The 15,244-nt window shown below is 35.3% G+C and overlaps 1 protein-coding gene across 5 annotated transcripts in view; it reads left to right on the top strand.

Annotated features, from left to right (window-relative positions):
- The first annotated feature begins 263 nt into the window (after positions 1–263).
- Positions 264–15,244, top strand: part of LOC149571018 (RAN GTPase-activating protein 2-like) — a 34,075-nt gene continuing 19,094 nt past the window's right edge. For 4 of the 5 annotated variants that reach the window (XR_016359751.1, XR_016359750.1, XR_016359749.1 and 1 more), the window contains exons 1-2: positions 264–447; positions 596–2,426. Coding sequence is in view for 1 of the 5 variants with exons in the window: in XM_089812584.1 (XP_089668710.1) it covers positions 634–2,340 (1,707 nt within the window). In the remaining 4 variants the exon portion in view is untranslated. Of the gene's footprint in view, positions 448–595; positions 2,635–15,244 lie in introns of those variants that run through there. The other variant, XM_089812584.1, reaches the window with a different exon arrangement.

Genomic DNA, 15,244 nt, shown 5'->3' with positions numbered 1-15,244 from the left:
TATAAATATTGGATTCGAAACCTTAGCTTGAAACAATATTTTATGTGACGAAAAATTAATGCCATATGCTGGGGATCTACACTAACTAAAAAAATATAAATATTTTTAAGTATAGTAAATTAAAAATTTAATTAATTTAATTAATTGAGCTTTGTTTTTAACGTAAAACAGGGCAGATACTAGAAGATGGATAGATACTAGAAGATGGATAGGCAAAAAAAACGTCACCATAAAAGGCGTGCAAAGCTGCAAAGCTAATGGTTGTGGGCGACAGATAGCGACGAGATTATTTTAATCGTCTTGCGCTCTCTCATATTTTTGAACCATCGATTGCAGAACATACTTCTGCCTAACAAGTTTTCTGAGTTTGCATTGCATAAATCTATTGAATTTTCACCTTGCCAGACAAATTTGGAAATATATTGTAACGACTCCAGGAGTTTTCAGGTACATGATCCTGTATTGCTTTCTTTTTCTCGCAAAATTATTTTATCGAAATGTTTACCTGCAACTCCTCATTTTTTGAAATTAACACTATAATGATTGTATTCAGTCTATATATATTCAAAATCTCGTTTTGGGTGTTTTGGTACAGATCACAGAAACAGAGCTCTTTTTCTTTTGGTAAAGGTCATGGACACCATCCAGAGTCATGCAGATAGAATATCATTCACGAACCTCTCACCTCCAACAGAAAGGGCAGGAGAACATGCAGAAGAAATAGAAGATATAACAGATGCCTTTGAGCTAGGACCCCCTGCGGAGACAGAAAACCCTAATTTCATGGAAGCGTTCCCTGAAACAGATGAAAAAATAGTTGAAGAAGTCGATGAAGAAACGTTTCCTGAAACAGATGAAGAAACAGTTGAAGAAGGAGATGAAGAAGCAGATGACGAAATCGTTGAAGTGAGAGAAACTGAATTTGATATATCAAGAGGGAAATGGGGAGGACTTGTTGACGAACCTTTAGCCATAGAGCTCTTCAGGCCATTGGAAGAGCTCAAGAACTCTTGTACCAAGATATGCATTGGCAACCGCAGTTATGGAGTGGAGGCAGCCCTTGTTGCAAAAAGAGTCCTGATGGATATTCACAAAACTTTAAAAGATGTGGATCTTACAAATTTTTTGTGCGGAAGATCTGAGGAAGAGGCACTTGAGGTTATGAAAATATTTTCATCTGCTTTAGAAGGGTGCATGCTGAGATCCTTGACTCTTGATTTGGGGGAATTGGGAGAGAATGCCGTCGAAGCTTTTGCACCACTCTTGAAATCTCAGAAAAAGGTGGAAAATTTGGGATTCATTATTGGCAACATTTCCCTAGAAGCTTTCGGAGCCATTTTTGAACTTCTTCCATCTATTGAAAGGATTAATAGTTTCTTTGTCATTTACTCGGAAGAAGGAGACGATGTAGCAGAGACCTTTCTGGAACTTATTAAGAAATGCATTGCTCTGGACGATTTCGATTTCTCAGAAAACAACAATGGCATCTATGACGCTACGGCTTCAAGAGGAGCTTTGGGAAAAGGCAGTATGTTACAAATGAGCAATTTTACCAAAAACGTGCGCATGCTTCAGCTGAGCCAAGTCATCTCTGGACATCTAGGTCTCACAGACGTTGACTTAGGCTATATGAATCTTCAGGATGAAGGGATGATTGCTATTGCCCGCAGCCTGAAAGATACAGCTCCATCTTTAAGAGTTCTTGTGGTTGCAGGAAATCATATCACGCCAAAAGCAGCTCCAGCTTTAGCAGAATGTCTTGCTGTAAAGAACTTGCTAACCGCGTTTTATGCAGGAAACAATCAACTTAAGGATGAAGGGGTGATTGCTATTGCCCGCAGCCTCAAGGATAAAGCTCCATCCTTGAGAGTTCTTATCATTTCAGGAAATGAGATCACGCCAAAAGCAGCTCCAGCTTTAGCAGAATGCCTTGCTGATAAGAATTTGCTGACCGCATTTTATGCAGGAAACAATAAACTCGAGGATGATGGATCAGTTGTAATTTGCAAAGCCATTTCAGAAGGCCATGAGCAGCTCGAAGTACTTGATTTGAGTGCAAATGCTATGACTGGAATTGGGGCTAAGGCTGCTGCGGAAGCTATTGCAAACAAGCCCAATTTCACTTGGCTTCGTATTTCTGAGAATTTCATTACCAAAAAAGGAATTGAGACCGTCAAAGATGTGCTCAGAAAAGGTACCAAGGGCGAATATGTACTTGGACGTTATCATCAATTTAAAGATGTGCTCAGAAAAGGTACCAAGGGCGAATATCAATTTAAATATGCTGGCATGCAATATGAATATAGAGCAGAGGGTATCACTGACAGCGATAGTGAGTGAGAGGAGAAAATGCAAAAACCGAAAGTGAGGTATGGCAGTGATAGTGACACTGAGTTGGATTAAAAAGTCCATAAACCAAAAATGAGGTATGGCATTAAGATCTCGAATGCAGACATTTAGATTTGGGTGATTTTGGTTACTCCTAATCCCATGAAGCTGTTCTGTTTTAGTAACCACATCTTTATATTCGCAGTTTTCACTTCGTCAGTTTGTCACAATGAAAAAATTTGTGAGTTGTGTACAGAGGTAAATAAATATTAAATTGAATCTCTAATTTTTGTTTTGGTGTTTGAAGCTGCACAGAGTTCCGAAATTCGCTTTCTATTTTAATAAGTCAGATACAAATGTGAAAGTTAATTCATTTTCATATGTAATATAACATCATTTGTATGGTAAAATGAGATCATCAACACATGTTTCCTAGCTGTTGTGAACCTTCATGCATGCCCCAATTTAATTTTATATTTCAAATTGCATTCAACTTAGGTAGTACATGAATACGACCATCTGGGGTTATTGTTTGTTAGTCTATTTAAATGCAAATATTAAAATATATGATACCTAGCTAGGAAAACTAATCTAAAAGATTTGCTGAGAAGCCTCACTTTTGAAAATAATTAAAATGGTTTGAATTACCCCCAAAATCTTTCGCCTTGGTGGTCTTGTGAATAAATTAGAACTAATTTCTACCTCGACACCCCTATTAACTCCCAATTTGTTTGAATATTTGCCTTTTTCTATACTGCAACTTGAGCTGGATCATTCACACATTGAACTGGCCAAAAAAGTGATTTTAAAATTCTAAATACAGAAAGACTATCATAGGTGAAGTCCTTTTCAGCTCTTGGTAAACTAGAGTACACTTCAGCTAGATTTTGGCCCTTTCATATACATGCCTTTTCTTCTCTAAATGTATTTACATTTTTTTCAATGTTTAATTGATATACAAGATCTATTTTCTGTGGAATTTTCCTATGTATTTAGATGAGCGAGAATCAAAATTATATCGGATATCTATTGTTTAATAAATTGCACTTGTTATCTATTAACTCCAGAGTTATAGGTAGTTTTTTTCAATTTTAAGAAAACTGACAAATTGTCTCCAATTCAGGATGGACTAATCCAAAGATTTGACAAATTGTCTCCAATTCAGGATGGACTAATCCATTCTTCATTCATTTGGTGAATATCCCTGGCATTAGGTTTGATGTTCTGAAAATATATTAATCTTAGTCTTCCACTTTCATGTACATTGCAATATCGATGTGTTTTGGCTGTCATGACCTTAATATCAGACCTCTGTTGTTTTTATTTCGTTGAACAAAATGATCACTCTCATGATAGTGTTCTCTTTCTCACTGACCTTTTTCCATGGACATCACTGCTATATGTGACAAAATCTTGCACCACTGTCATGCCTTTTCATTCTTGAACACTGCTTTGTATCTTGTAAATCACCGTTTTTAATCTTTAAACACTCTCACGGCAGCCTTGAATGTCATTCATCATCATCATTGAGACTACTTTCAATGTAGCTATTCCTTCATGGTATTAATGCATTTCCTTATGATACTATATATTTCCACTTGGTTTCTTTACTAGATCCCTGCACTTATTTGTTGAAATTGTTGTTTCTCTGTGATGAACTGTTTTCCTCATAAATAAACTATTTATTTTCAACTCCTTACTACTTTTCTTAATGAGATCTTTGCTGTCCTCTTTTATTCTCCATCTTACATTCATGCATTGAAGACTGCTTTTTACATTAAAATTAAATGCTCTTTTATAAAAAAAACCACTGCTCTTGCACAGTGCTCCTCTTCTTCATTAAAATCTGCTCTTTTCCTTATGAAATCCTTTTTTCTTCATGTTGGACTCTTTGTTCTATGCATTGTGTGAAGTTCTTAAAATAGCGAATAATCTCTTGGAAGAAGGGTATCTTAAGGTTGTGAAAGATCTCTCAAAATAGTTTATGAAAGAAGTAAATGATTCATATGGAACAGTAACTCTCAAAGAACAGTGAATGCTCTATAAAGCAGTGTATGCAACTCTTGAAAAAATAAATGAAACTCTTGAAACAGCATATGATCTCATCGAAGACTGTAAAAGGTTCTCTTATGGAGGAAAATTATCCCAAAGACGCTGAAAACTACATCTAATATTATATGAATGAGGAAGTGAATGCATATGCGTTAAGGAACTCTACTTCTTATCATAGATAACAACTCGAAATTTGCAGTTTAGTTCATGATATACTGTTAAAATCATACTTAGCCACTCTTCCTTTAAAGGCATTTATTATTCATGCATTGAATACTAGTATCTAATGTTTTGACATCTTTAGTTGTTGTTGCTCTTTGATGAAATGTGACCTTCCTTTCACACTAACTGCTGTTTTCCTGATACCTTCTCATGAAACCTGCTGCTCTTGCATATTTATGTTTTTCCATCCACTGTACCCTGGCATCCTTTAATCATATATCGCTGCTCCTTATGAGTTTATGCTGTTCTTCATTGTTGTTCTATATAGTGCAAAATTCTTGTCTTCTTGAAAACATGCTACTTTCTCTAATGGAAATTTCTGCTGTTTCATGGAAAAAACAGGTATCTGCAAGCAACCTCATTCTGTACGCACACTATGGGTCACTGCTCTCTCATCCTTTCTATGTTGTTGATTCCTTCTTGTTGCCATGGATGGTTTTCTCAATCCTAATACCTTGATATCTCTGTTCTACAACAGCCATCTCCTCACCCTTTGCTCTTAACACAACATATTCAGTAATTGTTGTATCAATTGTGTTATCATTCACTTTGCTGCTCTAACAGTGGCGTCTCTGTCAAACATATACAACTGCCCCTTCTGTCATATGCATTCTCTTGTCAAAGGTTTATGTTGTTGTCCCAACTTATAACTGCTGCTCTTTACTTTCTGTGCTGCTGTCATTATGTTCTTCATGATCTCGATTCTTTGTCAATGTCTTATCATTTCAGATATGTAATCCTTTTCTTTTATAACAGTGGCTTTCATTGTGCATATCTATTCAAAATCATTGCCTCTTACTATTGTGGGTTCATCCCTTCATCCACTTCTTCATAAAGACCTCTTATTATATTTACCATCTCATCAACATGAAGCAAATACAAAACTATCTTTTTTTATTCGTTCATCTTGAGACTTTCAAATTAAGTCTATCAGATTTCCACAATCCATATCAATGTATGCTTTACCTGGGATCGATTGTGGGAATGTTTTTTAGCAACAATGTTTTGGATCATACTACATGATCTATCATCAGGATGCAGGAGAGCAAAGAAACATGAAAATGCAGGTTCAGGGCATCTTTTGAACTCTAGCAAGCATGATATCACTACAAAAGTTATTTTTCAACAAGCAAATCAATCATAGAACAATTCATTGAGAGTGGATTGCTCAAAGCATGTGTAGATAATAGGTAAAAATATGTTTCAATGTTTGCCTACATGATGTAGATTTGTAGTGTTTTGACAAATGCAAACTTCTTTGTATATTTTACAAGTTCAATTCACAATTGTTGCATCCCCACAATTGGGAATGCTAAACCAGCATTCTCTAACCATTGGCTGCTTTGAGTGGCCAGGCCTTGTGAGTCCTTAACTCAACCTTTCCTGTCCACTTGTCTTTTCCATTTCAGTTTGTTATTTTGACCATTTTGAAAGATTCCATTTTTTGGTTTTGTCATTCCCATATCCAGTTCGGTTCCTTTCCCTTTTCCCCACCATTTTCACCATTTCAGAGGAACACAGTGCTGTGAGAAGAGATGGAAATCCTCACCTACTTGTGAAATGTGGATATTTTCAAGCAAATGCAATTGGCAAGTGTAAAACCAAATTTCACAGACTTTGCCATCCTCCTTGCCTTTGCTGAAATGGGAGGTTTGGCACATAGTGTGGACATTCATCAAAGCATGAAGGATAAAGAAATTTTGTTAGATGTTGTAGTTGCAACTTCCTTGATAGACATGTATGCAAAGTGTGGTATAAAAGACAATACACTTTGACTCTTTTAAAACATACCTTTAGGATATGCAATCTCATTGACTGCAATGGTTGCAGGATATTCACAAAATGGATTTGTTGAAAAGGCTTAAGAGACTTTCAAGAAAATGCTATTGTGGGTGTCAAGCCAGCTTGTATGACCTTTGTTAGTATCCTCCCTTGCCTAGGCCAGAATAGAAGCTTTTGAACAAGGCATTGACATCCATTAAAGCATAATGAAAAGAGATCTTTTGTTATATAGTTGGAAATGCTCTGGTAGATACGTATGTGAAATGGGGAAGAATAGACTATACATGTTAACTTGTTGACAGATTGCCTCCAAGAGATACCATCTCATGCAATTCCATGCTTCTACGATACACTGTAAATTGATTTATTATATAGGCTTCTGATTTTTTTAAAGATGCAATTGGCAGCTGTAAAGCCACATTTCATGACTTTGTCGGTATGCTTCCTACTTGTGCCACCATGGGAGATTTGGAATAGGGAATGCACATCCAAGAAAGCATAGTGGAAAGGAGTTTTCTGTCATATTTTGTTAGTAAAGGATAGAATAATTTTGTTAACTATTGTGGCTGTAGCTGCCCAGTCGACATGCTTCCAAAATTTGGAAGGGTACATGATGCATGTGTAATTGTGATGCATGCAAAATGTGGAAGCATAGGCAAAGCATGTGTTACTGTCTTGGCAGACATGTATGTAAAATCTCGAAGCATGGAAAATGCATTTATAACTGCAACGAATGAAAGCTGTGGGAAGAAATGTATAAAGAATCTTGAATAAAATAACATACATTTGTAACTACCCATATATGCATAAAAATATGGCCAGACATGTATGCAAAATCTTGAGGCATATGTATTGCATTTGTAACTGCCCATGTATGCAAAATCTGTAAGTATAGACAAGGCACGTGTAATTGCCTGGATGGACATGGAAATATAGACAAAGCAAATGGACTATTTAACTTATGTCTTAGAGATGTCATTTCATGGTTGACAGTTATGATTTATGTCAAAAACAATTGGCAGGTGTATAGCCAAATTCCATAACCTTTGCCAACATCCTCCACAATTGTGAGAAAATGGGAGCTTTGGAATAGGGCATGAACATCCATCAAAACATAATGGGAAGAGATAAGATGTTAAAGCTGGCAGATATACATGCAAAATACGGAAGAGTAGACAAGGCGCATGGATGTTTTATAGAATGTTGTAAAGGGATTTCATCTTATGAAATTTCATGCTTGCAGGATATCTACAAAATTTAATTATTAAAGGTTGTGGAAACTTTCAAGCAAATTCAATTAGCATGTGTAATTTAACATCTCACAGCCTTTGCCAATATCCTTTCCACCTGGCTTAAAAATGGGATTTTTGGAGGAATGTATGGACACCTATTAAATCATAGTGGAAAGGGGATTTGTTATATATTACAGGTAAAAGATACAAGAGTTTTTTCAAATGTTGTGGCTATAACTGCCTAGGTAGACATGTATGCATAATGTGAAAGAAGAGAGAAGGCACGTCTAACTTCCATGTATAGAAAATGTGTAAGTATAGACAGGTCATGTGTAGTTGTCCAGGTAGACATGAAAGCGTAAACAAGGTATGCAAACTATTAAATATTTAAAATAATAACTTAGAGATGTCATCTCATGGATTGAGATTATGAAAAATGAAATAAGTCAATGTAAAGCCAAATTCTACAACCTTTGCTAGGATCCTTCCTATATCATAGGTAAAGCTAGAAGAATTTTGTATCAAATCAAGCAAAGCATAGTGGGGGGGGGGGGGGGGTTGTTGTCGTATATTACAGGTAAAGCTAGCAGAATTTTGTCAAATGTGGTGGCTGTAATTGTCCAGATAGGCATGCTTTCAAAATGTGGAAGGATATACAATGCACATGTAACTACCTTTTATTTGTTGATTCGTAAAACAAATCCGTTTCAGGCACATCAATCGGATCCGTGGATTCAGGATTTTTTCCCCCAATTCTGATTCATGGAGGATTCGTGTGTATATAAATATATCTATATACTAAAAAATGAGAGAAATATACATAATTCTAAAACTAAATCATTTCATAGTATGAATCTATGATTCTAGTATGGATCTATGAACCTAGTATACTTGATAATTGGTCTATTTTGACGATTAAAAAGAAAATCAACACATTCACATTGAATTACTGAATTACAAAATGAAATCATGATCCTTGAAGATCTTGGCAGAATCCTTGATTGATTCTGCTTGTGGGTCCATCAAGATCCATGGCCTGCGGTCCTCAGGCTGTGGCTTGGATCCTTGAGGATCCATAGGCCATGGATCTTGATGGACCCACAGGTAGAATCAAGGATCCTGCTCAGATCCTCAAGGATTCAAGCACAAATCCGGATCGGGATCGGATCCAAATCTGGATCCGCCCTGTCTAGGATGAATCTGGCAACTAAGGCAACTACCAATGCATTGGTTAATGTCTGCTATAATTTATTAAATGTTACCATCATTGAACTGTAAATGGGACTGGACTCCACTATGGCTTCTCAAAATCTGTTAGTAGCTGAACATTTCAATCTGATCTACCACTACTTGAACCTTACTGTCTAGCTGCTCATTAACTTGACTGTCCTTTGTGACAAGGTTATTGGTTTGGATGTCCAATTTTTGTATATTAGTATCACATTGAGAGGATACCAACTATACTTCACTGTTCCTAACAGGATGGGTCCATTTTTAAAAATATTTAACTATCCTTCGAATGCGAATGCTCCTCTGATCTAATTATTGTACTCCTCACTGTTACATTTTATCAACATTGTCAAAGTGACCGATCTTTGTTTTATCCTGCACACATTCCAGATAGATGCTAGTAGCTCCTCACATTTATCATATAAGGAACCTTTGCATCCCAAAGATCAATAATAACTCCAGCTGTCTCATTTTAAGCAACTGTTCTTTAACCATTGTGATGAGACCACGAGAAATAATAAAATAGAAAAGCAATGTATGTGTATGATTGCTGCCCATTTGATGTTTCTCTTTGGAGTCTTGACTTCTTTCTTGAGTGTCTATTGTAAGGATCTGCCCTTGAGGATTGGTTTGCTATTACTCATGGTACTCATAGTGGTGTTTCCTGATTGATGTCAAATAGCTGTCCCCAAAACTTGAATCTGAAAGATTTACTTGGGGTTTTTTGTCTGCAAGCTCATGCCTCAAACAATGGATTGCTAGACACCAAAACTAAAATTTCATAGCTAAAAGGGAAGACTCCGATACTATCTCAACCTGACTTACAAGTTGATTTAGTTGCTCTGTTAGGCTCCATATATTATCCCCTTTTTCCTTGAGGAATGATAGGCAGTTCGCTTTAGAAAAAAATGCCAAGTTTCAAAGATGAGAAAAATTGTACCTTTTATGTGTATATATCTGCGTGAAAATGGGGATGATGACACACAAGGCTTTCAAACTTCTTCCACCTGTTTATACTTAGGTCCAGTTGTTTCTTCATTATGGAATACGCTGTCACAACTCTAGTATTAAAATGATCAAATCCATCACATGCTTTCCTCCTTGTTAATGCAGGAAGTAAAATCATTGAAGGAAACACCAAAACATAACTCAGAAGCCGTGCATTAAACATATTGGTGTCCCTAGATGTCATGTTGCACTGGAGACTTGCCAAAGTGGCCCAAATCTATCCGAAACACTAGCAGCCCTATTAGTTCCAGGAATCAAAATCTCTACAATGTCCTTTTCGTCATGCAATGTGTAGTTGAAACAATTGGCTAAAGCTCCCTCCTTTCACATGCTTGTGGATTTGGTGAAAAAATAAGGCATCCTTTGGGTACATATCAAACGTTAAATATTTTCAAGCTTCATGGACAAATTTTCACCAAAAATCAGCAAACACCTTTGACAACCTTTGCTACAGTTTTGCTGCTAAAGCATCTAGACCATTTACTTAGGACATCCTATTAAATCTGTAACTTATTAACATACTGATCTGATAACAGATCAATCAGATCTAATATAGCATGATAAGTAAGGAATTAAGTGTTTGCCTTATTACCTTTGCAAGATCGGCATCTATCCTTAGGAGTTTGGTTTAAATACTAATCTAACAACATTGTTTGTGTTTGTAATTAATATTTAATTATCCTTAGAAAGTCGCTGACTTCTAGAGGTTAGGAAAATGATTTTTGGAAGAGACATGTCCTTTCTAAGGACATGTTCCTTGACTCCTATACTTATAGAGGGTAAGGATGAAGTCTAAGGACACACAAGATCAAATACAAGTCTGCTCCTTAGTCATTATGCCCTCATACGAATTGCAGAAGCAAAAGACAGAATTCTGAATTACATCTCTAATCCAATTAAAGGCTATAATCTGGAGTTATTCACAGCAAGTCATAAGGAGATAAAGAAAGAAGATTCTAGTCCATATTCAGTCCAAAGAATTTGCAAAAACTTTACATGGTATCAGAGCTCTGGTAGTCGAACCTAGGCTCTACAAAATTCAGTAATTAGATTTTATATATCTAACAACTATCTCCTATTTTCAATGGCATATACAATCAGACCCAAGGACAGGTTTGATGGGAAAGAACACTTTGATTCTTGGAAATTCAGAATCATGATGATTCTTGAAGAGAATGATGTAAAACAATTTGTTGATAAAGCATCCAAGCAACCGCCAGTTGAACCTCATAAATGCATCTGGAGCAAAGGAAATAGGAAAGCAATTCAAATCATATTAGATGGAGCAAAAAATGATATCGTACCCATGCTTACAAAACATCAAACTGCATTTGATGTCAACAATGTAACAAGAGTTCTTGCACTGAAAAGGCAACTAAATCACATTCAGATAAAGAAAGGAGAATCAATGAATTCTTACTTCTTAAGGGTTGCCGGCATTAGAGATGAATTGTCAAGTATAGGAACCATTATTAGTGACACATAATTAACACTAATGGCTATAGATGGATTACCAAATTCATGGGAGACTTTTGCACAACGAGTAAGTGCCAGAGATAATCTTCCCGACTTCAACAGACTTAAGAATGATTGTCTTCAAGAAAAATCTAGAAAACTAAAGAAAGGAGGGACACTAAAAATAGAAGATGAAGAACTTCATGTTCTGAATACAAACTCCTATAAGGGCAAGAAGAAACATTTCAAGAAAAAAAAGGAAAATCAAAAGAATGGGAAACCCAAGAAAGATCTACCCAAGATAAAATGTTTCAGATGTGAAAAGTTTGGACATTATAGATCTAATTGTCCTGAGAATTCTAAACAGCAAGCAAACTGTACAAATGTTACTAGGGAAGAAGATAACTAAGATCTCAAGAATCGTGTATTGTATTAACTAAGATCTCAAGAATTGTGTATTGTATTCATCACTATCAAATGAAATCTCAAGCAAAGCATGGGTAATTGATAGTGGATCTTCTAGACATATAACAGGATACAAAGAAGCATTGGATTCTTTATCAGAAAAGGTTAATGGCGCAGTTACCATTGGTGATAATTCAACACATTCCGTCGAAGGAATTGGAAATTACACCTTGAAGCTAAAATCTAGAAATTCTATTCTTCTTAAAGGTGTACTCTACGTACTAGGAATTAAAAGAGATCTAATCTCAATTACAACACTTGAAGATGTTGGGCATAATGTTGCATTTGTGGACGACAAAGTAATAACTTGGGCTAAGAACTCCTCAATCAAGAAAACAAAGTTGATTGGTTAGACAAAAGGATATTTGTATGAATTGAATTCAAAATCTAGTCAATCTATTCAAGCCTTAATTCATCAAGCTGAAGACATAAATGAAATTTGGCACAGAAGATTAGCGCATCTAAACTTCAAAACTTTATCAGCTATGAAGAAGATGGTTATTGGTTTACTTAAACTCAACAAAGACCACTCACGCATATGCAAAGGGTGTGCACTGGGTAAGAACACCAGAATTCCATTTCATAACACTAGAAGTCCATTTCATGATAGCACTGGAAAAACAAATAATGTTTTGGAATTAATTCATTTAGATCTATGTGGACCTATGTCTGCTCTTTCACTTGGAGGATTTTGGTATTATATTTTGTTTATAGATGACTTCTCTAGGAAAACATGGATTTACTTCTTAAACTGTAAAGAATCAGAAGAAATCCTAAAGAGATTTAAAGAACTCAAAACATTAACCGAGAACTTATCAGGACATAAAATTAAAACTCTTTGAATTAATAATGGAGGGGAATAGATCTCAGATTTGTTTATAAGGTTTTTGTAAAGAATCAAGGATTAAGAGGGAGTACACTATTCCTTATAATCCAGAACAAAATGGAGTAGTAGAAAGAAAGAATAGAACAATTATAGAAACTGCTAGAGCTATGATATTTGATCAAAATCTAGAATATTATCTTTGGGCAGAAGCCTCTTATACTGCCGTTTATATTCAAAACAAAAGCCTGCATTCTTACCTTAGAGATAAAACTTCTAAAGAAGTATTTACTAAGGTCAAACCTAATATAAGCCATCTTAGGATTTTTGGGTGTCCCATATATATTATGTTCCAAAAGAAAAGAGAACTAAACTAGAACCCTCTGGGAAGAAAGGTATTTTTGTAGGGTATAGTGAAACATCTAATGCATATAGGATTTCATACCTGGACTAATAAGTATTGAACTTAGTAGGGATGTAATTTTTGAAGAAAATCTAGCATTCAGAAAAGCACCTAGTTTTGAAGAACCTTCTCCTTTGCTTAGTTTTGAAAGAAATAGTGAGTTTGAGTCTCAAAGGGAGAACTTAGAAGAAATTGAAGACGGAATTCAAAATCTAAATCTTGAAGAAACTCAAAATTTAAAGAAAAGACCACTTTGGGCCATTAAAATAGTAGAGGAAGCACAAGACTTTGTTGCACCTTCTGGAACAATAAGAGAAAGCAAAAGACCTAAAAGGTTTTCTAGTTATAAAGAAAACATGAATGATTTGTCCAAAATAAAACCAACCAATCCTTCCGATGCTACTAAACATAAAGCCTGGAATGAAGCTATGATAGAAGAATACCAATCCATTATGAAGAATGATGTTTGAGAAATTGTTCTAAGACTTAAAGGAAAATCTGTTGTTTCTTCCAAGTGGATATTTAAATTAAAGCATGTTGTTGATGGTAGTACTAAGAAGTATAAAGCTAGATTTGTAGCCAGAGGATTTTCTCAGAAAGAAGGGATTGATTATGAAGAAACTTTTGCTTCTATTGCCAGATATACCTCCATAAGAGTAGTCCTAGCAATTGCAGCATTGAAGGGATGGAAAGTACATTGGATGGATGTAAAAAAAACATTCCTAAATGGAAAGATTATAGAAGAAGTATATCTAGAGCAACTTGAAGGATTTGAAACTCATGCTCCTAACGTTTTTTTTGTAGGCTCAAGAACGCGCTCTATGGGCTTAAACAAGCTCCAAGGGCCAAGTATGAAAGAATTGATAAATATCTCACTGATTTAGGATTCTTCAAGAATGAAGCCGATCCAAATTTATATTATAAAAGAGATAAAGATGATATGGTAATTCTGATACTATATTTTGATGATTTACTAATAACAGGTGATGATCATCTTATAGATCAATGCAAGAAAGATCTAATTAGAGAATTCAAGATGAAAGACTTGGGATTCCTTCATTACTTTCTAGGACTGGAAGTACGACAAAAATTTGATAGTATCATACTTAATCAAGGGAAGTATACATTAGACATTTTGAAGAGATTTGGAATGTGGAATTGCAAGTCTATGTCTTCTCCAATGGAGACTAATCTACATAAACTTAAAGAAGCAGCTACAAAATCACTTTCCATAGATTCTACTCTCTACAGATAGATGATTGGGTCCCTTATGTACTTAGTAAATACAAGACTTGATATTTGCTATGTTGTTAATTCTTTAAGCTTGTTTATGTGTGAGCCAAAGGAGATTCACCTAGTTGTAGTTAAACACATTATGAGATAGTTACAAGACACTTTTTTTTGGGGACTCAAATACAAGAAGGTTGGCTTAGATTTACATGGATTCATTGACTTAGATTGGGGTGGAAGTGTTAAAGATAGGAAAAGTATTTTAGGATGTTGTTTCAGTTTAGGATCAACAATGATATCTTGGATATGCAAAAAGCAGTCTTTGGTAGTTCAAAGCTCTATAGAAGCCAAATACATTGCAGCAGCAATGACCTCTCGAGAAGCAGTTTGGCTAAGGAAGTTACTTGTGGGATTATTTGGGCAAGCCATGAATCTTATGATTATTCATTGTGATAATCAGAGTTCCATCAAGCTTTTAGTGAATCCAAATTTTTCATGACAGGTCTAAGCATATTGAAATTCCTTACCATTATGTAAGAGATATGGTAGACAGGAATTATATAAAATTAGAATACATTTGCACTGCAGATCAGACAATATAAATACTCACCAAACCTCTATCTAGAGTGAAGATAGACCACTTCAGGAGAAGACTTGGTATGGTTGAGTTGTAATCCATTTGTATTCTTTTAATTATTAATAAAATAATTTTATTTGTCAGGCTATTGACTGTTATGGGCTCCACCATTTATATTCATTATTTAAGAGGTGACGATCTCTGAGATAATGAACACTTGTAAATAAGACGTTATGAGAGATGAAAATCTCTTGGATAATGTGCTAAACAATAGAGTTCTACTGTAAGATCTAGATGAGTTCAAGATTATATTGTGATGTTGACATTGCTATGTCAATGAGTCACAATTTGGATAAAGGAAGAATTTTATTGTTCTCTAGGTTTATCCTGTATTATGGTAGGTCTTAAACTCAGGATCATGTTGTGATATAGAAATA

Source organism: Cupressus sempervirens, chromosome 2 (assembly GCF_028749045.1).
Source record: "Cupressus sempervirens isolate cs-2001-9-10 chromosome 2, ASM2874904v1, whole genome shotgun sequence".
NCBI classification, from domain to species: Eukaryota; Viridiplantae; Streptophyta; class Pinopsida; order Cupressales; family Cupressaceae; genus Cupressus; species Cupressus sempervirens.
The sequence above is the reverse complement of the archived record's forward strand: the minus strand, read 5'-3'. Positions and strand labels throughout refer to the sequence as shown.